The sequence below is a fragment of the Lepidochelys kempii genome, chromosome 4 (genome assembly GCF_965140285.1).
Source record: "Lepidochelys kempii isolate rLepKem1 chromosome 4, rLepKem1.hap1, whole genome shotgun sequence".
In the NCBI taxonomy this organism is placed as follows: Eukaryota; Metazoa; Chordata; order Testudines; family Cheloniidae; genus Lepidochelys; species Lepidochelys kempii.
The window spans coordinates 92,740,302-92,763,708 of record NC_136383.1 but is presented as its reverse complement, the minus strand read 5'-3'; the positions used below and the strand labels follow the sequence as shown (position 1 = coordinate 92,763,708).

General features: G+C 41.0%; 1 protein-coding gene across 5 annotated transcripts in view; it reads right to left on the bottom strand.

Moving 5' to 3' along the window:
- Positions 1-22,697, bottom strand: part of GABRA4 (gamma-aminobutyric acid type A receptor subunit alpha4) — a 73,723-nt gene extending 51,026 nt beyond the window's left edge. For 2 of the 5 annotated variants that reach the window (XM_073342129.1, XM_073342130.1), the window contains exons 1-6: positions 21,784-22,365; positions 21,451-21,569; positions 9,669-9,736; positions 3,676-3,896; positions 3,491-3,573; positions 1,769-1,912 (exon numbers count right to left, since the gene is read on the bottom strand). In XM_073342129.1, the coding sequence (XP_073198230.1) occupies positions 1,769-1,912; positions 3,491-3,573; positions 3,676-3,896; positions 9,669-9,736; positions 21,451-21,569; positions 21,784-21,866 (718 nt within the window). In that variant the 5' untranslated portion in view covers positions 21,867-22,365. Of the gene's footprint in view, positions 1-1,768; positions 1,913-3,490; positions 3,574-3,675; positions 3,897-5,040; positions 5,157-9,668; positions 9,737-21,450; positions 21,570-21,783; positions 22,366-22,588 lie in introns of those variants that run through there. The other 3 variants (XM_073342133.2, XM_073342132.1, XM_073342131.1) reach the window with 3 other exon arrangements.
- Between the last annotated feature and the right edge of the window lie 710 nt (positions 22,698-23,407).

The window sequence follows — 23,407 nt, the reverse complement described above, 5'->3', positions numbered from 1 at the left end:
TGACCACTGTCAAAAACAGGACGTTGAACTAGATGGACCTGATCTGATCCAGTATGGCAATGCCAATGTTTCTAGTCTTACAGCCCCCCACTTGATAGAAATTATTTTTGGGAAGTTATATGGCCTGTGTTATACAGGATGTCAAACTAGATGATCACAACAGTTCCTTCTGGCCTTGTATTCTATGAATCTACGGTAGGGAATAGAGACGAAAAAGTAGACCAGGCCAGACCAAGAAGAGCAGGGACAGTCCATTTTGGAGCAGGCCTCTTCAGAGGGGATGAACTCTTACTCATTTGAAATCAAGAGGCTATTTCAGTGAGTCAGGACTACTCACAAGAGAAAGAAGTTTGCAAGATTAAGTCCCAAGGCTGTCCTACACCCTGCAGAGGAGATCAGGGAAGGCTCCTGTGCCACTTTCTTCCCAGAATAGAACTATGCACAATCTACCCCCTTATCTTCTCATTCCAGTCAATGGAAATTCCTCTCCACAAAAAACCCAACAACAACAAAACCAAAGGATTTCTATTGTAGTGGTAGAGTTGCTCCACCAGTCACCACCCATATAGACACACACAGAGTCATGAAAATTCACACCCTTCTGCTAGAAATTACAGTATTAATTAATGATATCACAGGCGGCCCTTACAAAAAGCCTAAATTGAAATCCAGAATTTAATTACAGGAAAAGTAACACAAACCGTCTAGTACAGAATAGATGGCTTTGAAGTCCAGTCTTCACCACAGGTGAAATCCTCGCCCCTTGAAGTCAATGGCAAAAATCCCATTGACTTCAGCAGGAACAGGATTTTACGCCATGCATCTCTGAGCTAGTATTCTGAAGACAAACAAACACAACAAGCTTAGACTGCAAGAGGTCTCCAGAAACTGTTTTTTGGGTTTTTTTGGGGGGTGGGGGAGGGGCAGGGAAGTGATCAGGTTTGTCTTATTATCTTATGGATAATCAACAACATCTCGTGCTAATAATATCCAGATATATTAAGAAAATATTTTTATCTTGAAATAAAAAAAAAGAGAAATCTGTCAAATACATTCCTCAATCTGTTGTTTAATTTTTGTCTTTGTCCTGCCACAGCATTTCATTTTACAGTACCAAACATCAAGGATTTAGTAATGTAATTTTGTAACAAATCAACAATAGATAATATTTTTAAAACAAATTTTATCAAACAGCTAATCAGTGAGATTTCACTTACTGGGTCTACCTTGATATTGTCACTTGCCTTAGTAGAAATTTTAGTAGCACAAATAGCAGCAGCAGGCTCTGTTGTGATTACCACTATGCTACTCTGAATATAGTTCTAATTTATTACTTTAACAACATATTCCACATGTTGTATTTCTCTTTGGAATTGTTTGCATTGCCAAACAAAAGCAAGTATTTTCCCAAATAATACAGACAGAGCACCGAGAAAGTATTTTTATAACTGGAATTCAAGACCTCTAACAGCCTTAGTTACATGGCTCCTAACTCTACAGATTACATTTTAAGCAATCATTACACACGTTCATCTAGCCTTTCTGACTAGTGACCTCATACTTGCTTTCCAAATGGACTATGGACTCCACTATAGTGAATCTGCAAGTGGTAATATGAAGAACGAAAACCTGAGCTCTGATTTAAGCGTGTATATGCATATACATAATATGTCAGTAAAAACTATGGAATACCTTATAGAAAAGGCTAGGACAAAATTACATTGTTAATTCCGCATCTCAAATTGATTCACATTGACGAGATTCTTACCTGTAATAGATTTAACAGTTTCAGTGGATACAGTATGCCCAAGCAGGTCATACTGAACTAAACTGGAAGACTCTTCAGGAACTTCCACAGACTGCTCAGGTCCTTTTGTCCAGGTGTAAATCATTTCACTCTTTGGATATGCATCTAAAACAACATATTGTTAGCATGACTAAATAGAAGTGTCTTATCACACCACATTAAGGTCCTGATACAAAGCCCATTGAAATCAATGGAATACATATGGAACCACCATGAACTTGTGGGGGGAGTGTAGACATAACTAGAGGGACTCAATCTTAGATCCACCCCGTGCCAGTTGGGTCCTAGGACCCAGCTTTTGAGTTCTTGCTGACCTGAGTCTGAGAGACTCATGTGTGTGGACAGAAGAGGGATTTCGGCTCAAACCTAACTCTGAGCCCAGGTTTACAATCAGTGTAGACATACCCCAGGTGGATACATCTGAGAGGCTGGGGACACATTTATTTTAAGGAAATAACACTTATGCCAAGCTCAGAAATTTTCAAAATATTTGCCAAAATCTGAAGGCCTGTAAAAAAAAATTCCCAGCAGCCAAAATATATTCCCAGTCCCCAAGAAATATTCAAATAATAATATGAAATAAAGTGATAATGCCGAGTATGTAGTCTCTACATAGCCAAAACTCATGTTAAAGCCAAATCCAGCCCTCCTGTTACATGTGAAATGAGTATGACCTTTTTATCATTTCACTGAACATATGGTTGGATATTCCAGTCTGCCAAGTGCAATTTCCACTGCATTTATTTAAACTGGCCAGTGATCCCCCTGGAGAATTCTCCCTATATACAGGGAATCTCTGCTACTATATGGCTGTTGTCATAGCCACCTTTTATGCCAGCTGCCATCCATCTGGGAAGATGAAGAGTTTCAGGGCAGGTGGGCAGCCACACCAATCCCTATGCCTGATTTTTCACTGGTGTAAGCTGAATTAATGCCAGCAGCAGAAGTTAGGAGTACACGCCCTACTGCTCTAACTTCCACTGGAATGGGTGGCCAGAGAACAGGGAGCTGGCAACCAGCTCCCTGCAGGCACACTGTCCACAACATCCGACTGCAGCACAGGGACATGCCAGGGGTTGGACTAGGGGACTAGATTAGATTGTAATGTGATCTAGCAAGCCCAAGGTGGTCCCCAGGCCACTCAGAACTGCTCTGGGGGCAAAAGAGAGAAACAGGGAGCCATGACTGGCTCCTCCTCTCTCTTGTGCCCTATGCAAGATGGAGGCAATACAGAATCTGGCCCAATATGTTACCATTAGAGAATATTAAAAGAATTTAGGAGATCTTACAGATATCTGGTACTGGATTTCTAAAGCTTTCCTTTCTATATCAGACACAAAAGGTCTGAGCCAAAGCCTGCTGGAGTCCTTGGGAATCTTTCCACGGACTTCTGTGAACGTTAGATCAGGCCCTGAAACATCCGTGTGGTCAGAGAGGTGGAGTTTAACTTAATATCTGAATCTGTGCCCCTTTGTCAATTTGCTGCCTTGATAGCACTATGGGCTTGATTCTGCAGCCCCCATATCAACAAAACTCATATGGAAGTCAATGGGCTTTTTCTATGCATAAGGCATGTGGCTCAAGCCTAGTATTCAGAAACTTCAGTTATGATACAAAGAATTTTTAAAAATCCACATCTGTTTTTAAAACTAAAGCTTCAAGAAATTCATAATTGTAACTTACAACTCCCAAATTTGAGAGGACAAGCATGACCATCCATTGGAAAATCCACTAATCTCATGGGACATTCTGCACTTATGGTAAGCCTATAATGAAACAAATTGAATACACTTTGGTTTGGATTTTGTCTCGGCAGCATAACTTTTCTCTACAGTAATTGAAAGAAGCCAAACAAATAAACTGAATACCTCATTGTGTATAAGATGGTGCCATTTCTCATTATTCTAAAGAGTTTGTTTGGGGCTGTCATATTATGCGAGACGGATTTTTTCCCATTCCTGAAAAAAGTGTCCGGTGTCCACACCTTCGAAACCATCATATTATTAAGTCTTAAGATTTCAATGGGACCATCATATTTTAATCTTTTGTCCACCCATGTCTGACGAAAGAAGACATCCATTGTGTATTCCTATAGCATATTGTAGAAAAAACAAATGTTACACTTTTATGTGTAGGTTTCCTGTAAAAATCCCTTAGGAGCAAACAAATGAATGGTGAAGTAAATGTTGTTAAGTCAACTACAAAATATATTGCTACCAATTAAAGTGAATTGTACACTTCTTAATACCTTAATTTCCCGTATTAGTCATATAAATAAATTGCTATACATATTTAATCATACAGGAGCAATTACTATAATCTAATAAAATTGCAGGAAGCAGACAATTAAGCTTGTACTCTAGCATATAACTGGAAACAAAATGAGTAATGTGTAAAGTGTCAATGGACTGTAAAAAAAAAAAATCGATGGATTTTTTTTTTTTTTTTTTTTTTTTTTACAGCTGGACAGATTGAAAATATAAGGACACATGATTTCTTATTTCTCCCAAGTTCACCAAAATCACACAAGAAAATATACATCTAATATCAACTGACAAAACAGGTGGTTTACTGAAAAGGGATCAATAGTTCTTTTGTCACATCTACAAAAAGTGGATATAATAAACCCTGCTCCTGCAAACATTTACGTTTTAACTTTAAGCACCTGCGTAGTCCCATTGACTAACATGGGACTACTCATGTGCTTAAAATAAAGTATGTGCACAAATATTTGCATGATTAGGGCCATGAATATGTAACAAGAACACACACACCTGAATGAATGCATGAAGGAGGGAATCTTTACATGGTACTTGTTATCTTGGGATATCAAATCACTTGCACACTGTCTTATTCGCATAATATTGGTTTAACAGTGAAGGGCATTATCCCCTCTAGCTGTTATGCAACTGCAGTTTTGTGCTAAAACATCTTCAAATTATTGTGATCTAATTTCTTTATGACAATTTTCCGAGAAGCGTATGAAACGTAAAACCTCCTCATTAGAGACTTGATGCTGCAAATCCTTCCTCACACGGGTAATCAATCATTGGGCCTGCTCAAAACCACTGGAACTACTCATGTGATTAATGACTAGTCAGATGAGCAATGATTTGTAGGGCTGGGCTCCTGATTTTATTGTATGATACAGGTGGCTTGGCTTGGGGAACTTGTTTTGTGAACAGAAGGAGTACGTAACAATATGCATTTCTCATGATCAGGGCTGGCCTTACCATGAGGTGAACTGAGATGGCCGCCTCAGGTGCCAGACTGTGGGGAGGTGCCACTAGGACCCAGAGTGTAGAAAATTGTGTCTGCTGATGGTGCATATGTATTCTCTCCACTCTAGATGCACAGAGATGGTGCAGTGCTGTTCTGGAGGAAGGAGGACACAAGCGACATAACAGGCAGGCAGGAGAAAAGCTGAGAGGGAATAACAAAGCAGCAGGAGCTACAGGGAGAGAGAGAGAGAGAGAGAGGAGGAGAAGCCTCTTATGTACCTCTCTAGCACCCCCAGGAGCCTGGACTGATTAACACCAGCTTCTCCGGGAGCTTCCTGTTTCCTGCTGCTTCCCTGAACCCACTTGAGGAGAACAGGCAGTCAACTGAAGCAGTAGGAGCCAGTTAAGCCCTTAAGACGTTGATATCTTCCCTCACTCAGGCCCTGCTTATTTGTCCTCTTCAATTGAGTGTTGAGAGTCACTATAGCTGGGACAGAACAGCAGTCATGAATGAAAGAAGAAAACGCCCCTCTGGGGCAGCATTCAGAAAAAGAAAGCAAGCAAAGGAAGCTTTTCTATCTAAGCAGGAAGGAGCTCTCCTGAGATACATAGACACAAATGTTCACAGTGAGCCTTCCGGCCCCAGTGAGGGATGTGAGTGGTGAGGAGATGCCTGATCTTCCAGTTAGTCAGAGTGCAGGTGACCTGGCAGCCACTGCAGCATCCATATCTCCATCTCGAATGGATGTAAGCAGGCACATTCCTGAAGAAAAGTGTAGATCAGAGAAGAGTGTGGTGGAGGCGCAAGAAACAGCTGCTGCTGTTTAGTTCCTTAAGTCTAGATGATCCAGAACTGTGGACCCACTTGAGCAGTAGCCGGAGGAACTTCCTTGTACTGCATGGGCCACAGCAAATGAAAAACTTCATGTTTCCCCAAAACAATGAAAATAGAAGTTTCCATCCAACACATTACTGGTGTGAAATTCCCAATGGCGACAAAGTGGAGAGACCATGGCTTATGTACTCAAAAACCCAGAATGCAGCATACTGTTTTTGTTGCAAACTCTTCCAGTCTAATGTTCCAGCCACATTGGGTTCTACAGGAACAAAGGACTGGAAAAATCTGGCTAGAAATCTGGCATGCCATGAGAAGGCAGCAAATCATCAGAGAGCATTCCATAGGTGGAAAGAGCTTGAGATGAGACTAAAGTTAAAGGCCACCATAGATGATCAGCATCAAGAGAAGATTGCATCAGAGTCTCTTTACTGGCAAAATGTTCTGAAAAGGCTCATTGCCATTGTGAGAATGCTTGCTACCCTTAACCTAGTACTGCGTGGCACTTCAGGTCAGCTGTATGTGCCAAACAATGGAAACTTCCTTAAAATTGTGGAGCTGATGGCTGAGTTTGATGCTGTACTCCAGGAGCATCTAAGAAGTCACCACCCAAGAAATGTACACACACCACTAACTTGGAAAAACCATTCAAAATGAAATCATACAGTTACTGGCAACAAAAGTCATACAGAAGATTGTGGCAGATCTGAAGTCAGCAAGATATTACTCTGTTATTCTGGACTGCACACCTGACATCAGCCATACGGAACAAATGCCTTTAATGGTGCGTTTTGTAACAACAAGAGAACCTAGTGAAAATGTCCCTGCAATGGTGACTGTCAGCATTTTCTAGAATTTATTGGCATTGATGATACTATAGAAGCTGGTATGACAAATGTGCTTCTTAAAAAGCTGGAAGATACGGGAATTGTGATAGCTGACGAGAGGTCAGGGCTATGATAATGGTGCCAACATGAGAGGAAAGAAGAGAGGAGTGCAGACACAGATCCGAGAGTTAAACCCTCGAGCTTTTTATGTCCCGTGCAGTTTTCATTCATTGAATTTGGTGGTCAGTGATGCAGCATCAGCTTCTAGTGAAGCTGCTGAATTTTTTAATGTAATTCAAAGCATCTTTGTATTTTTCCTCTGCATCAACTCCTAGATGGCAAATTTTGAAGCAACATCTGGGAACATCCTCTCTGACACTGAAACCACCGAGTGCCACACGATGAGAAAGTAGAGTGGAGGCAATAAAGCCTATCAAACACCAAATTGGGAAGACAGATGATGCCATAGTTGCCATTATGGAGGATAATGCTATGACAGGAACTCTTCATGGGAGAACAGTAGCAGAGGGAAATGGAATCACCAGAAACATACCTAACTTCAAATTTCTGTGTGGCTTAGTGTTGTGGCATGACATACCGTTTGAAATAAATATTGTAAGCAAGAGACTCCAAGGTGTTGATTTATCTGGAGCAACGGAACAACTGAACAAAGCAAAGTCATACCTACAGCTTACCGGTCAGATGAGGGATTTCAAAATGTTCTGAAGAGTGCACAGAAGTTGGCAGAGGAACTTCACACTGAAGCTATTTTCCCACCCATTCAAGAATACAAGAAGATGACGACATTTTGATTACAGGGCACGGGATAACCCCATAAGAGACCCCAAACAACAATTCAAAGTTGAATTCTTTAACCAGGTGCTAGATTGTGCAATACAGTCAGTTGAAGAATGTTTCATGCAGCTCAAGGAACACAGCAGTATATTTGGGATGTTGTATGATTTCCAAAACTCCTCACTATACCTAAAGACAACCTACACCAGCAATGCAGGGCACTAGTGACAGTGTTGACATATGACAATATGCGCGATATTGATGCGAGCGATTTAGGTGATGAACTGAAAGCCCTTTCAAGATACATTTCAGTAGGATCAACTCCGAAGGCTGTTCTGGAATATATGTGCACAAATAAGATGACCACCCTCTTTCCAAATGCTTTTGTTGCTCTGCGCATATTTCTAACACTTCCCGTAACAGTTGCCAGTGGAGAATGCAGCTTCTCCGAACTGAAGTTAATAAAAACACATCTACGCTCCACGACACAGGAGAGGCTGGTCGGCCTTGCAACCATCTCAATAGAGCATGAGCTGGCCCAGACTGTGGACCTTCACGAGGAAGCAGTTCAAATCTTTGCACCCAAGAAGGCACGGAAAGCATCACTTTGATTATTCAAACAGATAAAAATGCCAGTGTTTACTATGCAGACAAGAAAAGTTAAATTTGCTGTTCAGGCATTTGAAAGTTAAGTGTTACTTAAAATTTTTGAACAAGGCATTTTAAGTTGTTAGTTCTACTTTATTGGGGTAGGTAGCAGAGCAGTACCATGAGAGGAGTAGAACAGGAAGAAGGCAGAATTGAGACCTTTCAAAGTTTTGGCCCAAGCGAGTGGACATGGGGGCGTCGTTTGAGCTCCCCGCCTCAGGTGCCAAAATGTTTGGGCCGGTCCTGCTCATGATCTTTCACTGCTTTTGTCCTGTTTTGTCTCCTTTCCCTTACACCTTGTGTTCATTCTCACCCCTTGCTAGATCATGCCCAATTCAGTTTATGGCTTTGCAATTCTGTATTATGTCTAATGTTATGTCATTGAGCTCAATAAGGCTGCTTGCATCCGTAAAAAGTACTCAACGTAAGTAATGGTTGCAGAATTGAGCCTTAAATCATTAGCGCCTTGGGGCAGAGATTTGCCAATTTTAGTTGCCTGTAAAGTGCCGAGCAGACCCATAGTGCTGTATAATTAAATAAGCGGAGCTAATAATTCACAATTAATAATTTAGTTGACAAATACAGTCTTTAGTCTGTGGTGATACTTAATTATCTCAAATGTATTCACTACTCAGATTTACTTGGGGCCAGATTCTGATGTCCTTACTCATGCTGGATAGCACCCTAATGCACAAGTGCAACCACTTAACGAGCAAGGTGCTATTCAAAAGCCATAAGGCCCTTGAAGAATATCTTGTCTAAACTTTACTCCAAAGCTTAGCAATGTATCTACATAATTTGAGCTTTGGCGCTTGGCCACATAAGTCACACAACATATTTTCTTTTCCCCTTATTAAGGGCTGGGACTTGCACCATAGAAGTCAATGGGACTGGATCAGGCCTTGAATGAGTGTGGAAGCCTTTCAGGCACAAATGTGTGTACATTTAACATTTGTCTTCTGTGGCTACTCATGCATGTCACTTTGACATTCACTTTTTGCAAACTGGTTTTCTGGTAAAACTCTCATTTGAATGTTTAGTGAAAGTGTTGTCAAGAGGGGCATGAAGATGGATGACAAATTCATTTGAAGTGACAATGTCAACAAATATTTGGGGAATAATGTCATTATTTACCCATTAGTAATAAATACTAAATACTAATAAGCTAGGGAGGCAGAGAAACGCTAGCTCCAGAGGGGAAAGGCATTTCTGTGACCTCATCAGAGAAATCATCTGCTCTCCGTACAGTGCTCTCAGATACCCCACTGGGCCTGAGTTGGCTCCGACACCAGTATAAATCTGTTGTAAAGTAATTGATGTCAATTCTTTCTACCAGTCTAAAAACAGTCTGAATGAGATCAGAATCAGGCCTGCTCTATCTAATTATAGCCTACAAATTAAGCTGCTGGTAATCTTTCCTACTTTGCATGACTGACAGTACAGTACAAAGTCATATGAATTAAGCATTCACTCCTTACTGCAGTTAATGGTTTCTCAGCACCAGAAAATGGTATTTTAATTCCAGAAGTACATACCATTTCTACATCAGAAACCGGTCCAAAACTGGTGACATATATATCTGTTTTGACTTCAGTAACAGGACCTAACATATAAAAAGGAAGTGAGCAAGAAAAATCAAATGTTGCAGGTTAACATGTCTCAAAAATGATATCAGCACGTAAGCCACATTTTATGCAGTTGTCACTCTGAAGATTCTTTGGACTAATCAGAAGAAAATACATAGACATCATGTTCTCAGAACGAAGCCTACTGTAATTTACAACAGTTGCACAATGTAAATTATGCAAGTGAAGGTAATTCTCTAATAAGTAAATCATATATGTTTACAATGCAAATTCTCACTCAGAAAATATACTTTGACTCAGTGGATAAGAAAACAGGTGCCACAATGGAAAGACTTAAGCAAATTAGTATTTTAAACAATTAGGGACCTGATTCAGCAAAACCTTATTACCAAGACCAAGTTATTTACTACTACTACTAACATGCATAAGTCTACTAAATTAATGGGAATACAAGTATTGTAAGCAGTATGCTACCTTTGACCCATTCTTGCAACTTCCGCTGATATTAGCACAATGGCCATGAAAGTTGCACTGAATACTTATATCCTATGCTTGTCAATAGATTGGATACAGCATGGGAAATAACAGTTCACTGCAAAGATTCTCCAGCGAAACCCATCATTGTTCTTTGCCATTCTATAGAGAAACCACCTCCAGAAGACCAATAAGGATCCAGCAACTAATAAGGGCCTGATCCAACTCCCATTAAAGAAAATGGAAAGACTTCTGTAGCCGTTAATGGGAATTGAATCTATCCCTTCTGAGACAGCTAAAGGGGTGCTAAATAGTACTAACTATAATGGGTGTTTTGAGATGTGGGCACTAGTCCAATAGCAATTTAACTTGGACCATCAACTCATGTCATATATGCTATTAAACAGCCATTAGATAGACGGTAACAGCTTTCGGACATATTTGAAATGGTTTCCAGTCTCCTGAGATTCACGTTTCTAAAGAAAAGACATTATCTGAGTCTATATTAACTCGGGCTTTTTGATAGTTCTTACAATCCAATAAGAAGCACATAAAAACTTGAAGACTTTGTTTCAAAGGCAAAGAATGTCTGCCTCTTGTAAAACTGTTGTATGCACAGATGTCATTTTAAATCAAAATGCAGAAATGAAAGGAAAGAAGAAAGTAGACAACTTGCAAACAAATGAACTATTTGTCTCTTCAGCCAAGCGCACACATTGCAGACTACAAACCAAAAGCAAATTAAAAGTTTGTAAAATTATTCCATTCAACAGCCTGCACACAATGTCTTAAGGAAAAGTTAGGAGAAAATGCCAACACTAATCTCTATTTCTCAAGGGCATAAGAATATTAGTTGTGTATTTTAGATTATATAATCACTTTAATCAGCTACTTTATCTGTTAGCTCTAAGCAACTGAGTTTTAACATTCCTCAAACTCTTTTACTTCCTCTTTCTTTTCAAAGTGTATTTTTCCATTTTGATTTCACTGATTGCTATAACTTTATAACTGCATCAAAATCACCAAAGGCACAAACATCCATTGGAATGGGGGATTCTTGCAGACACAGACTGATTATTTTGGTCTACTAAATAGCTGCAAAATCATGGATGACAAGTTTACAGAGTGTATTAAATGAAATCACTCTTTGGAGTATCCTGAAACAGAAGATGCAAAACTAAGGCCAGGAAAGTGATTTAAAGTCTCAAATTAGGCAACACAGAGGTCTAATGACAGTACCTCATGGGACCAGTGTTTGAGTAACTAGTTACACCCTCACATCACAGGTAGGTGGAGGCTAGAAGCACTTAAGAGTAGAGCTGTGTGACAAGCAGAATTTCCAACATTTCAAAATATGTTTTGTTCCTAATTTAAAAAAAAAAGTTATTTTTGGGTCAACTGAAATATTTCATTTCAATTTTGAGATTTGTTTATAAATATTAATTTCTGAACAAAAAGTCATTTTGAAACAGAAAATCAGTTCCAAAAACATATCAAAATAAAACGTTTCAATCTTAAAGCGCTTCCCCCCCCAAAAAAACGAAGTTTCGGCCAAACAGACACGTTCCCACAGGAAGTTTCCATCTTTACAAAATGACATTTTCTGGTGGAAAAATGATGCATTGGAAAACTTTTGATTAGCTCTGCTGCAGAAGTAAATGTGATGTGAAGCTGTGATAAAGGAGCATATGACTTTCTAGCAACTACTTCTAGTCAACTCTTGGAATAGGTTTAATGAGCTCCTGACACACACACATTCACACCATGTAAAGGGATCTTTAATGGAGAATAAAGAAGGAAATAGGAGCTCCCAGAGAAGATCTCTCTCTAACTATCTCTCTCTCTCTCACACACACACACACACACACACACACACCTAAAATTAAGGGACTGTTCACTGACTTCAATTGTGTTGTCTCATCTAATATCAGTGAGATACTGAAATTAATTCCTTGCATTTTAAGGCATTACAACCCAGAAATCATGTCACTGTAAATAAAATCATTTAATTTTAAATGTTTTAGGGGAATGTCATGCTTACAAAAGTAAAAATTGAAATATTAATGACAGTAGTTTACAGAACTAGACATAAAGAATGCAAGCAATGTTCAAACTTTCACCTAGAGTTCTACCACTCATCCTAACCGGCAACACTCTGCTTCTCCTATTCTCTGGCCACAGGCTACCAATCATGCTAAACTGTTTGGTGGTTTGGAAGTGTGTAGTAGGAGCAGGTCACTTTGACTTGAGACTAAATGACACTCCGGCATGAAAGCACTGTACCACTTATTTTGAGATTATTAACTATGTAATCAGAATGACTTGCTACAAAACCCTAACCTGCTGTTATTGATAGAGTGGACATTTATATATTAAATTACCTTAAGCAAAGGATTGTACAGAAGCCTATTAACACTGGATTTGATCAGTAAAAATTGCTCGTCACTGGACCATGTGAATGTTTCTGCACATCAACAAATCCTCAGAAACAATTAGGAACTATTTACAATACACTGGTGGTTAGTATTTTTTTAAATCCACTAAGGAGTAGGGGCGTCCTACACACCGCTATGGGCACTGTCAAGCCTGAATCACGGCCTGCAAGATAAAATGCTTCTAGATCTCCTCATGCAGGATTAAAATCAACTCAAGCAAAAAGCTAGAATTAATTGGGTGTGTGCAGGGAAGTTAATGAATTACTGAAAGAAACAGATTCCAGCCCCTAAAACTATGAGCAGGCCACAGGATAATAGCATAGGGTTCCCGGGATTGCTATTCCAGCGTATGGACTGAATTGTAACTACAGGCCTCCCAATGCCTCCTAGGAAGAGGTTCTGGGCTACTGGAGCCTTGTAAATTTAATCTATTATCTCCTCCCCTGTGCCACCCTATCCTCAGTGGACAACTCTAGGGTGACTGCAGGAACAATGTGGAGGTTACGTGGTGCAGAAAGCCTTGTATGGATCTTGGCAAATTTCACCATTAGAGAAATTTCAAACAGAAGAATTAGGAAATTAATTAGGGGTTAAAGTTTGTGCAGAGCCTTCTGTGTGTGAAGTGCAATTTAGGTGCTAAGCATTGTTATTACCATTATTGGGAGAACAGTCCCTTGAGCACTGGGATACATAATCTGTTTTAGGACTGTCCCCAAAGGTATGGCTAAAGTCAACTGGTACAGCAAAAGCTGTTTGTGGATGATTTGGTACTCTCTCTTTTTAGGTACCTTCTGGCTAGACAATAGAGGAAAACAACATACATTTGGGATTGGGAAGCCATCAACCAATACAGTTCAAATAAAACCGAAAGAGCAATCGGCAAGAATAGCAGAAGGAAACCTGAACAGGGCCACAATTTTGGTTTTAAATTGTGAAGTCATGGTAACTGAGTAGGATATTTTTTAAAGTGACTGTTTAGTGGTCATGGAAGGTCCAAGATAGATAGCACTGGGCAATGTACCCCCCACAGCCTATTCAGACAGACAGATAGAGAGACACCGCATAGGCATAATCAATTCTCAAATACCAGTGCCCCTTCACCTACCCATGTGTCTGAACCCTGACCCTCTCTAGGAATAAGGAAACTGCTCAGTCTCTTTGCCTGTTCAACTCTTAGTCCCTCTGCTGAAACTGCCAACAAGGGTGGTACTGGTGCCAATTTCATGATGTAGGCACCTGTCTACTGAGAACTGGACAAATATCACCAGCTAATTTTACATAGATCACTGAACAGCAGACAGATGGTAATGACTTCAGTCACAACCAGCCTGGGTTATATTCAAAACAGCCAACTACAGGTAAACAGTCCTATATCTTTGGAATAATCCCCTGACTCATCCAATTTAACCATCTGAGGAAGACTGGACAATTGCCTGGAAAACCATATCAGCTTCATGGCACAGTTCCCAGTGATAGCCCACTGATGATTTTTAGTAAGTACATTAGGCCATATAATGTAACCTTGAAGCTATGTATGAATTTTTAATAGAGGCTCATAATTGTAAATATTTTTCTATCCTCTAGAAACAGACTAAATTACCTCTCTGTTTTTCCAGTGTAGCTTGTGGTTATTTTCTGGCTTACTGGATGTCAAGTCTAAATTAAAGGCCTTACCCCACAAGCCCTCCCTCACTCAAGTATTTCTTGCTCACAATAGGAGCTCTAAGGATTTTCAGAAGTAGGCCTTAAACCATTAACAAATGATGTATTGGTCTCTCTGGACTGGTAGGGAGTGCAAACTCTCCAGAACGGATGCTCAGATGCTGAGCACTGAGCAGCTAGAGTGTGCCCTGAGGATGGGTGGAAGGACCTTTGTAACAACCCTAATGCTTGGAGTGGAGCTGTTCAGCTCCACAAAGAATCCATGCACACTTTCACCGATATGGGCTCTGCAGGGGAAACAGGCAAATCCTCCTGAGCCTCAGAAGTTATTAATCAATTAAAAGCTGAGAAAAAATGCTTATGTCTATCATTCAAGTGCAGTACAACTGTGAAGTGACTGTGTAAAGTGGCATTATGGGAATCCATGTTTACTGTCTCTCAATTATTTCCAGATTAAGTAGGCACAGTTTACAAATATAAACAAGGTACAGGGGATTTTGGGGGGGGGGGGGGGAAGAGAGCACATTTCTCTAACTGCCAGCTTGTCAAACTCAGTCTAGATTCTGACAGTCAAGCTGGTTGTTTCATTTTCAGACATTATCACTAGTAATAAAGACTGTGCAGACCAAATAATGCCCTGAGTGAACCTGTATAGCCCCCATGCATTCAGATTATGTTCTCAGTGACACCTGTGTAAACCCATTTTCTTCAGTGAGTTTACACAGGTATAGCTCATTAGAAATTAGTAAGCAATCCTGTAGATTATGAACAGAAAGGAGTAGAATCCATCATATTGCCTCTTAACTGCATCAGCTCTGTCAGGGCTAACAGGGCAAAAAAACCCAAATACATAGTTTTGCTAGTCATGTACGCAAATACACACAGGAATGGATCTGTTGAAAAAAAAAAAAAAAAGAGGCTACTTTTGCATAATTACTTTTTAGACTAGAACCACACATTAAATTAAACGGGGGGTGGAATTAATCACATCAATAATTTTTAACAAAATTTGTTTTTAAACCTAACATATATTTCATTAGTCTATGAAATAGCAGTGATTTTTAAGGAAAAATATTAATCATGTCCAGACTGGATCCCATGCTTTTTTTACAGGATAAATTCACAGAGAGGTTAATTACACAGCTTCACCACTAATTTACAAAGGGAGGTATAATACTTTTAGTGATGCAACTCTCCTTAAAGTCAGAAATCCTCACTTTGAAACAGTGGCAGTCAGTGTCTCTATGTGGCATAGGTGTTGGCATAATCCCTGAATCGATAATCCATAGATTGAGACTGAATTACCAGTGTAGTCCGGTGACAGCTGAAAGCAAAACTAGCCCATTAAGGTTTAATCAGAGTCAATTTTCAAGAGCAGATAAAGATTGCATAATATGTGATTAAACACAGGCTGGGCATGTCTATCCTGCCTAAACTTACTTGTCATTTATATGAACAATGAAATTCCTACAATCCCTAGCAGATCAAAAGTTTACTTGGTAAGAATATATGACTTTCCCCACCAGGTCAGATCAGTGGTCCATCAAGGCCAGTATCCTGTCTCTGGCTTTCTCTAGTACCAGATGCTTCAGAGGAAGGTTCACAAAAAAACAAACAAACCCCACCACTATCTGTAATGGACAACTTGCCCACAGTTTCTTCCTAACTCCAGTCAGTGGTCGTCTTATACCCTGATGCATCCATTATATCCATTTTCATGTTTTAATTAGATCCTCTGTCTCTGAGCATATTCTCATTATCCTAATAAAAAGGTCTTATTTTTCTGAATCCTACCACGATGAGCTTAATCCAGCAGAGGGCAACAAAAATTATTAGGGGGCTGGAGCACATGATTTATGAGGAAAGGCTGAGGGGACTGGGATTATTTACTCTGCAGAAGAGAAGAACGAGGGTGGATTTGATAGCTGTTTCAACAACCTGAAAGGGGGTTCCAGAGAGGATGGATCTAGACTGTTCTCAGTGGTAGCAGATGACAGAACAAGGAGTAATGGTGTCAAGTTGCGGGTGGGGGGGGAGGTTTAGGTTGGATATTAGGAAAAACTTTTTCACTAGGAGGGTGGTGAAGCACTGGAATGGGTTACCTAGGGAGGTGATGGAATCTCCTTCCTTAGAGGTTTTTAAGGTCAGGCTTGACAAAGCCCTGGCTGGGATGATTTAGTTGGGGATGGGTTCTGCTTTGAGCGGGGATTGGACTAGATGACCTCCTGAGGTCCCTTCCAACCCAGATAGCTTATAGAATCAGACTCTATGCTATCCGGCCACAATAGCTTCCACAGGCTAGTTGTAGATTGCAGTAGAAAGATTTCCTTTCATTCATTTTGAATTTGCTGCCTTTCAGCTTCATTGAATGTGCCTTTGCTCTTGCATTATGAGAATATGAAAACGGAGGGCCCCATTTCCCTTCTCCATGCCATTCATTATTTCATGTCTCTCAATCAGATCCCCATGGTTAAAAGTGTCTGAGTGCAGAGCTCAGCTGTGCCAATCCTATCTGGGTGCATACTGCAGGTGGGGATATAAGGTTTCCAGGAAACTTCTCCCCCCTTTGCATGTCCTCACTGAGACTAGATATAATGGCAGTACATTTCCGTGCCCTAAACTCATTGACTGCTCCAAGTGAACAACTCTATCCGCACTAGCCTCCCCCAAGTGAATGGGAAAAGCAATCATTGCCTCAGTCTACCTCGTAAAGAGCCAGTGGATCTGGCTTAATATGGGAAGGGAACACATGCTGCAACCTCAAAGAGGGTGGGGTACTAGGTAGACTCCCCCATGCTCCAGGAATTATTGCCCCTCCATAGGTTGCCACCGGGATTTCCAGCTCTGCACTACCACTTGTGCTGGGCTGTGTGCCTTCAAGGCACAATCAACTCCTTAGAGTCATAATACCTACTTGCCTACATCTGGGCACACAACTCCCATTAACTTACCGTAGGGGTTATGTCAAAGATCAAGTGTTACAGGGGAAGAAAGAGCCATTGGAGTTTATTTTCTCAATGGTACAGGCTTTCAAAATCAGCAAAAGTACAAAAATACATACTTGTGCTGATCCTGTTCACGCTAAATGCAACAGCCAGAATTCTTCGTAGTTCAATAGGAACAGGAGCAGGCTTACTGTGTTTACCTGATAAACCACGCAAGTTCTAAGGGACCATACAGTCCATTAAGAAAACACACACCAAAAAGCATGTGTTATAAATATGAAAGTATGACCCTGATTGGGATATCACTTGCACTGGTATAAATCATGAGTAATTCCATTAACGTCCATGGAGTTGCATTAAATCAGTACGCATGAGACAGAATCAAGCACTATATTTACTCAAGTAAATAATATACCTTTAAAAATCACTTTCAATTATATTACTTAATTTAGTACAAGATCACCAGTGAAATGTGAACAAGCTCAATTTTCAGAAAAAACACAGGTTTTATAGTTGTTTATAAGAGATTTTTCTTCCTTTTCTATTATGATAAAATAAAGGAAACACACAAGCCGTGAATTCACATTGTGGCTGGAACTGGTGCTCCATCTGATTGTTGCTTCTGAAAATTTTGTGGCAGGTTACCATTTTTGGTAATACTTTTGCAATTTTGCGACAGATGAGGACTATTTATACAAAATCATAACTTTCTTTTCATAACCACATCGCAGGTATTTACTGTGAGCTCCATGCTTTTCTGATCCAGTGTACCATAATGTTTTGATTTGGAAAGCAGGGTGCATTGTAAATTCTAGTGAGAATACTGAATGCAATATATATATATTGCAGATAGTGTAATCGACTTGAGTTCTACTACTGTGTACTTCCAAACCTTACAGAGCAATATTTTATTCATTAGTCTCTACATATTTTCCCACTCCTGAAACAGCACCTGATTATCTTCAAAACAGCTGTACACTAGAAATCTTCCTGATTATACTTCACAACTTTCTTCTACAAAATTGCCCTTTTAATTTTTGGGAAAATTAAAGCCATGCTATCGATTTAGTTTTATGTTGCTATTCACCAGGTTATTCCCCTTTCCCAAAACTATTCATCAGCTTATTCCCCTCCCCCAAAATCTGTAAATTCACTACTATTCTGAAAACAGCCATCTAAAATTTAGAAACCATTTCATAGCTATCATGGCCTTTTTAATGAAAACATCTATTTTTGTGTACAAAAACTGCCAAACTCGCAATGCACACTAACCAGACATATGTTTTTGGTTTTGTATTTGTTTTATTAAGTTAGTTGATCGTTAATGACTGGCACCAGCCTGACTTGCATGGGAGACCTGATTCCTCCATTTATCCACAGAACGGATACAGAATGGGTAATCGCTTTCCCACCCCCAGTTTTACATGAGGTTCAATCCCATACTTGTAGGACCACTTCTAAATGTAAGATGGCAGTTTGTCTCTATGCTCATTCAGACTCTCCTGTTTCTCAAAACTAGCATTAACTAGCACAGTTGTTGGCAGTGTTTGGATCCATATTAGGCTTGATCCAATTCCTATTAAAGTATTTTCCATTCAGTTTTATAGGAGCTGGAGCGAACCCATTTTTAGGAAATCATCCAAAAAAATTATATCTTTCCCATTTTGCCTCTGTATGCAGAATTTTTCATAAATTGTTATTGTGGCAAAGCTGGCATATGCCAGAAAATTTCAAAAACTATGGCTAGCTTCCTGGGTCTGATTCTAATCTCACTTAAACTAGTGAAAATCAGAAATAACTCCCTTGAGTTTGGGTATATAAAATTAAAGTCATAATGCCTGGGAAATAAGTTCTTGGGCCTTGTTTGGAGCTGCAAGAGCTATGGACGGTGAATAAGCTTCAGCATTGACTATTATGCTGTTTGTCAGCATGCGACATAACTTTGACATTACTGAAACATATTGTACTTTTTCCCTGTGAATACTGATGTCCTCTGTGACACTTGTTTACTATGCATTCATTGGTGAATGACCCACTTTTAAGATGTGAATCACATTTAGCATAAATATTTATCAGCAAAGACCAGAATACAAGGAAAAACATGATTGAGGATGTAAATATTTTAATGATTAATCATCTGCTATTACTCCGAGTTCTGCCAAAGAATCAAACCTCTACATTTATATGCATTACTTTATGCTAAAAGCGACTCTTGCCAGTTCAGGTAAAGGTAACTTTTGCAACTAAAGACACCTTCTTAAAAAATTAAAGTATTTTTCATGTATTACTTATAAGCTTTATAACATTAAAACCACTCACCTTTGAGTTTTAAAGTTAGCTACTAGAAGAAACAAGCCATCTAGTCCCCATACTTTAAAATATTCACCAAAAATACATTTTTCAACCTGAACTCTGGGTTTTCCTTTCACCTGCAAACCCTAAACTATTTACATTTGTAGTTGGGAGGTGAAAAGGAGGACAGAATTCTCTTTTGCTTCCTGTTAGAATTTTTAAAAAACCAATAACATGTTTTTAATTATTCTGTATTTACACAATAAGCTGCAAATATAAAATCTCCATGAACTGTATATTGGTTACAGATTCAGCATTCCAATACTTTGCTTAAAGTATATTTTACATGCTTAATAACTGTGTGTTCAAAACAGAATAACGAAGTCTTGTTCACAGCACATCCCTCTGAAAGAAACCTGCAGAAGAGTAATCTGTCTTTAGGAGAGTCAAACTGCAAAAGACCATCTGCGTAAATTATCTTCACCCATGCTTTAACAAGATTAACTTTATTTACACCTAATGTCCTAAGCCTAGCTTATAGAAAGCCCACTCCACAAGGTAAAAAACATCTAAAATAAACAAAAATTGATTAAAGGTGCTCTGTGTGTTTTTCTTGTACGGTAAAGTCATGCATGCGTGCATATTATTTGGTATGTGCATGGAGTGTTTTAGCTTGATGTAGATGTATCAAATGTATGAAGAAGGTATGTCAGGGCAGGAGCAAAGTATTTCACAGAACAAGCCTACATAAAGCCCTCATTCAAACCTGATGGGTAGAAGCCCCATGACTGTCTTGGTCAGCCTGGTGCATCAGCAGAGATGCTGTGTCACTTTTCTTTTTCCCAAGCCTATATTTTAATCCCCTAATTCCAGGAAAAAGTAAAAACTGGATTTATCTGGATCTTTATGGGTTTTGGTCCCTATCTCCCAAATTATACCATCAAAAGAGAGAACATACTGTCTAGCTTCTCCTGTAGCGCCAGAAAAAAAAACCCTGGCATCCCAATACTTCCTGGCACAATAGTGCCATAAAAACCAAGATTCAGCACCTCGAGCCAGCTAAATATTGTTCTAAAGAAAAGACAAAAATTGAGGCATTTCAGTTAAAAATTGACAGGGTCCGATACCCAATTTGTATTTTCCCCTAGTACTGTTGGAGCAGATGCAGGAGGGTCCAGATTTGTCAGTGAAGTAGGAGTAGCTATGCTGGTTTCTGTTTAGATTGTACATATAGGATCTGGGGGCCAAAAATTGCCAAAATCCAGCTGGATCCAGGTGTCAGATACATATTTTTGAAGCCCCATTATGCCAGTATATGGTGGGCTCAAAATATTGAGAGAGTAGTAGGAGCAGCTAAACCCATTCTGTGTTAAACAGTGGAACTTGGGAGGTGGGGGCTAAAAATTAGCAGGATCCAACAGTGTTCAGGTGATGGATCTGAGTCTTTGCATTGTTATGCTGATATTTTTGGCACACTCAGTATAGCTGAACTGGTTCTATGTAGTGGAATTTGGGCTATTACTGCCTACTTGTGTCAGGACCCACATACTGGACTTAGGGATCTATGGCACTTCTGCTCCAGAGTCCAGATTCTTTTGGTGCAGTAGAAGCAGCTAGACTTGCTCTTTATTTTGAGGGCACAATCTGGGGATCAAAAATCAGCAGTATTTGGCAGGATCTAAGTAGATCCAGCTTTTTGCTCTCCTCGCTCCCACTGATATAGCTTCTCCTCAGACTCTGAGGGACAGTCTTTTTGGGAGGGGGGAGCAGGAGGGGGTCTTTTCACATTATCTTTCGTCGATAACAAAATCAGGATCATTACTTTGGTTTGCTTTTTAAACGCACAAAGCCTACCTAGTTCTCCCCACAGACAGACACACAGGCAGACTGACAGACAGGAGGGACCGTGCACAGTAACCATACCCCCAAATCCAGGACGCAGCCTGTTGTCATAACCATCCAGGAGACTGTTCAGGATGCTTGTAAAATTCTCCGGCCATAATTTCTCCTCCTTTTTGATCTGCCCCGGGGGCTCGGTGACGCTGCCAGGGGAACAGACAAGCCATTATCATTGTAGATGCGAACTTGGGGGTGGAGGGGGGGTAGGATCAGCCAGGGGTCAGGATGGGTTTTCTTCAACCCCCACCCCCCCTTCCTCCGTCCCCTGCCCCGGGTCAGACGCACGGTCCAAAGCCAGCGCGCCGGGGATCAATCAACGGGCAGGTGGCCTGGAGCCGCTGGCTCGGGGGGACTCACCAGGTCGCCAGGCACAGGAAGTGCAGGAGGGTGATGCAGAGACCCGAGGACATCGCGATCACTAGCTCCTTGGCAGAGACCATCTTTGCATGCCATTCTTCAAGCCTGGCCGCGTGCCCCGTCACTCAGCGCCTGGCCCGGAGGGGAGACCCCGGCCGCCGGCGGGGGAGGGGGCGGCCCGCCCCAGAGGAACCAGCGCGGGGGGGACCCTGCTTGCCCGCGCCGCTGGTCTCCCGGCCGCGCTACCTCTCGCGGCTGCCGCGTCGCCGGGCGCTCTGCACATCCAGGCGGCTGGGCGAGGCTGCCCGAGCCGCTAACTCGCGAGGGGGCAACAGGCTCCCGTCCCCCAGCCCCGCTCCTCCCTTCGTCCCGCCCCCCCGCTAGTCCCTCGCAAGAGGGGGTTCGGCTCGATCACATGGAGCCGGGCGCTGCGGCTCGCCTGGTTGTTTGCCCCGCTCCATTGCGAGCGCCAGAGGAGAGGGAGGATCCAACGTGGCAACTACGAGGCAGAAACCGGGGGTGGATGGGTGGGTAGGGAGGGTCTCCTCCCTCCCTTGCGTCCCTTCACCCCACCGCTCTGGGGTGGGTGGGAAAAGGTTAAAGCCTCGCTTCCCTGCCAAGTGTTAATTTTATACTGGGGAGGGGAGGGGCACAGCCACTAATTGGCGAGAGAAAATGTCACTTTAGCAAGAAGCCCATTGATTACCAAGAATAGGCTGTTTGAGGACACCGCCCTTTCCCCCAGCACTTCCACCTCCATCTAAACACACACACACCCCCATTCCCTTTTGGGGCATTATTATACCTTGTTGCCTGCTGGTGACAAATACTTTCACTTCTTTGAAACACTGTATCCCAGAATGACGCAGACTTGCTGGGAGACTTCCCCCTCTCTTCCCCTGGTGGCTCTCTCCCCAGCTGTCCTGGTGATGATCATGGTGATGAAGTCTTCATTTGTCTTGACTGTCTTTTCTTTCTTAGGAAGGGGTGGGGGAGAAACAAACCCACCAGCCACAAAGAAATGAAAGCCTGGCGCATGTATTTCCTGGGTGTGGGAGGTTTGAAAGAAGAAGACTTTTTTTTCCCCATGTAGATCGTGGTATAAAATAAGGGGAGGGGGGAGAGAATTGTAGCTGCAGTGTTAAAAACAGTGCACACCCAAAATGGATGCAATCGAGCTAATTACCCTTGGATAGAAACACGGAGATGCTACACAGAGAGAGCAGATAGCTTGCACATTCAAGAGCTGGTTGTTTTGTGGTTGGTTGGTTTTGTTTTTGTTTCCTCATAGTGATGAAACCAGCTGTGATGACCCAAATAATTTCCATTATATTAAGTCCAAGGGATTATGCACCAATTACAGAGAGCTCCTTTTTGAAATGTTACTACTCAATCAGAGACTATTTAGGTTACAAGGTTTCTTCCTCCCTCTCCCTCCCCCATTTCTTTTTTCTCAGTCACACTAAAAGTGTTTACTATGAACATCGACTTGTTCTTCTGATCCAGTGTACTGTACAGTTGTTTGTATTTGGAAACTAGAGTGCATATAAATCTTAATGAGGATTCTGAATTTCATTGTGCTGGAGTATATAAAGCAGGTATTGTAATTGACTCAACTACTGTT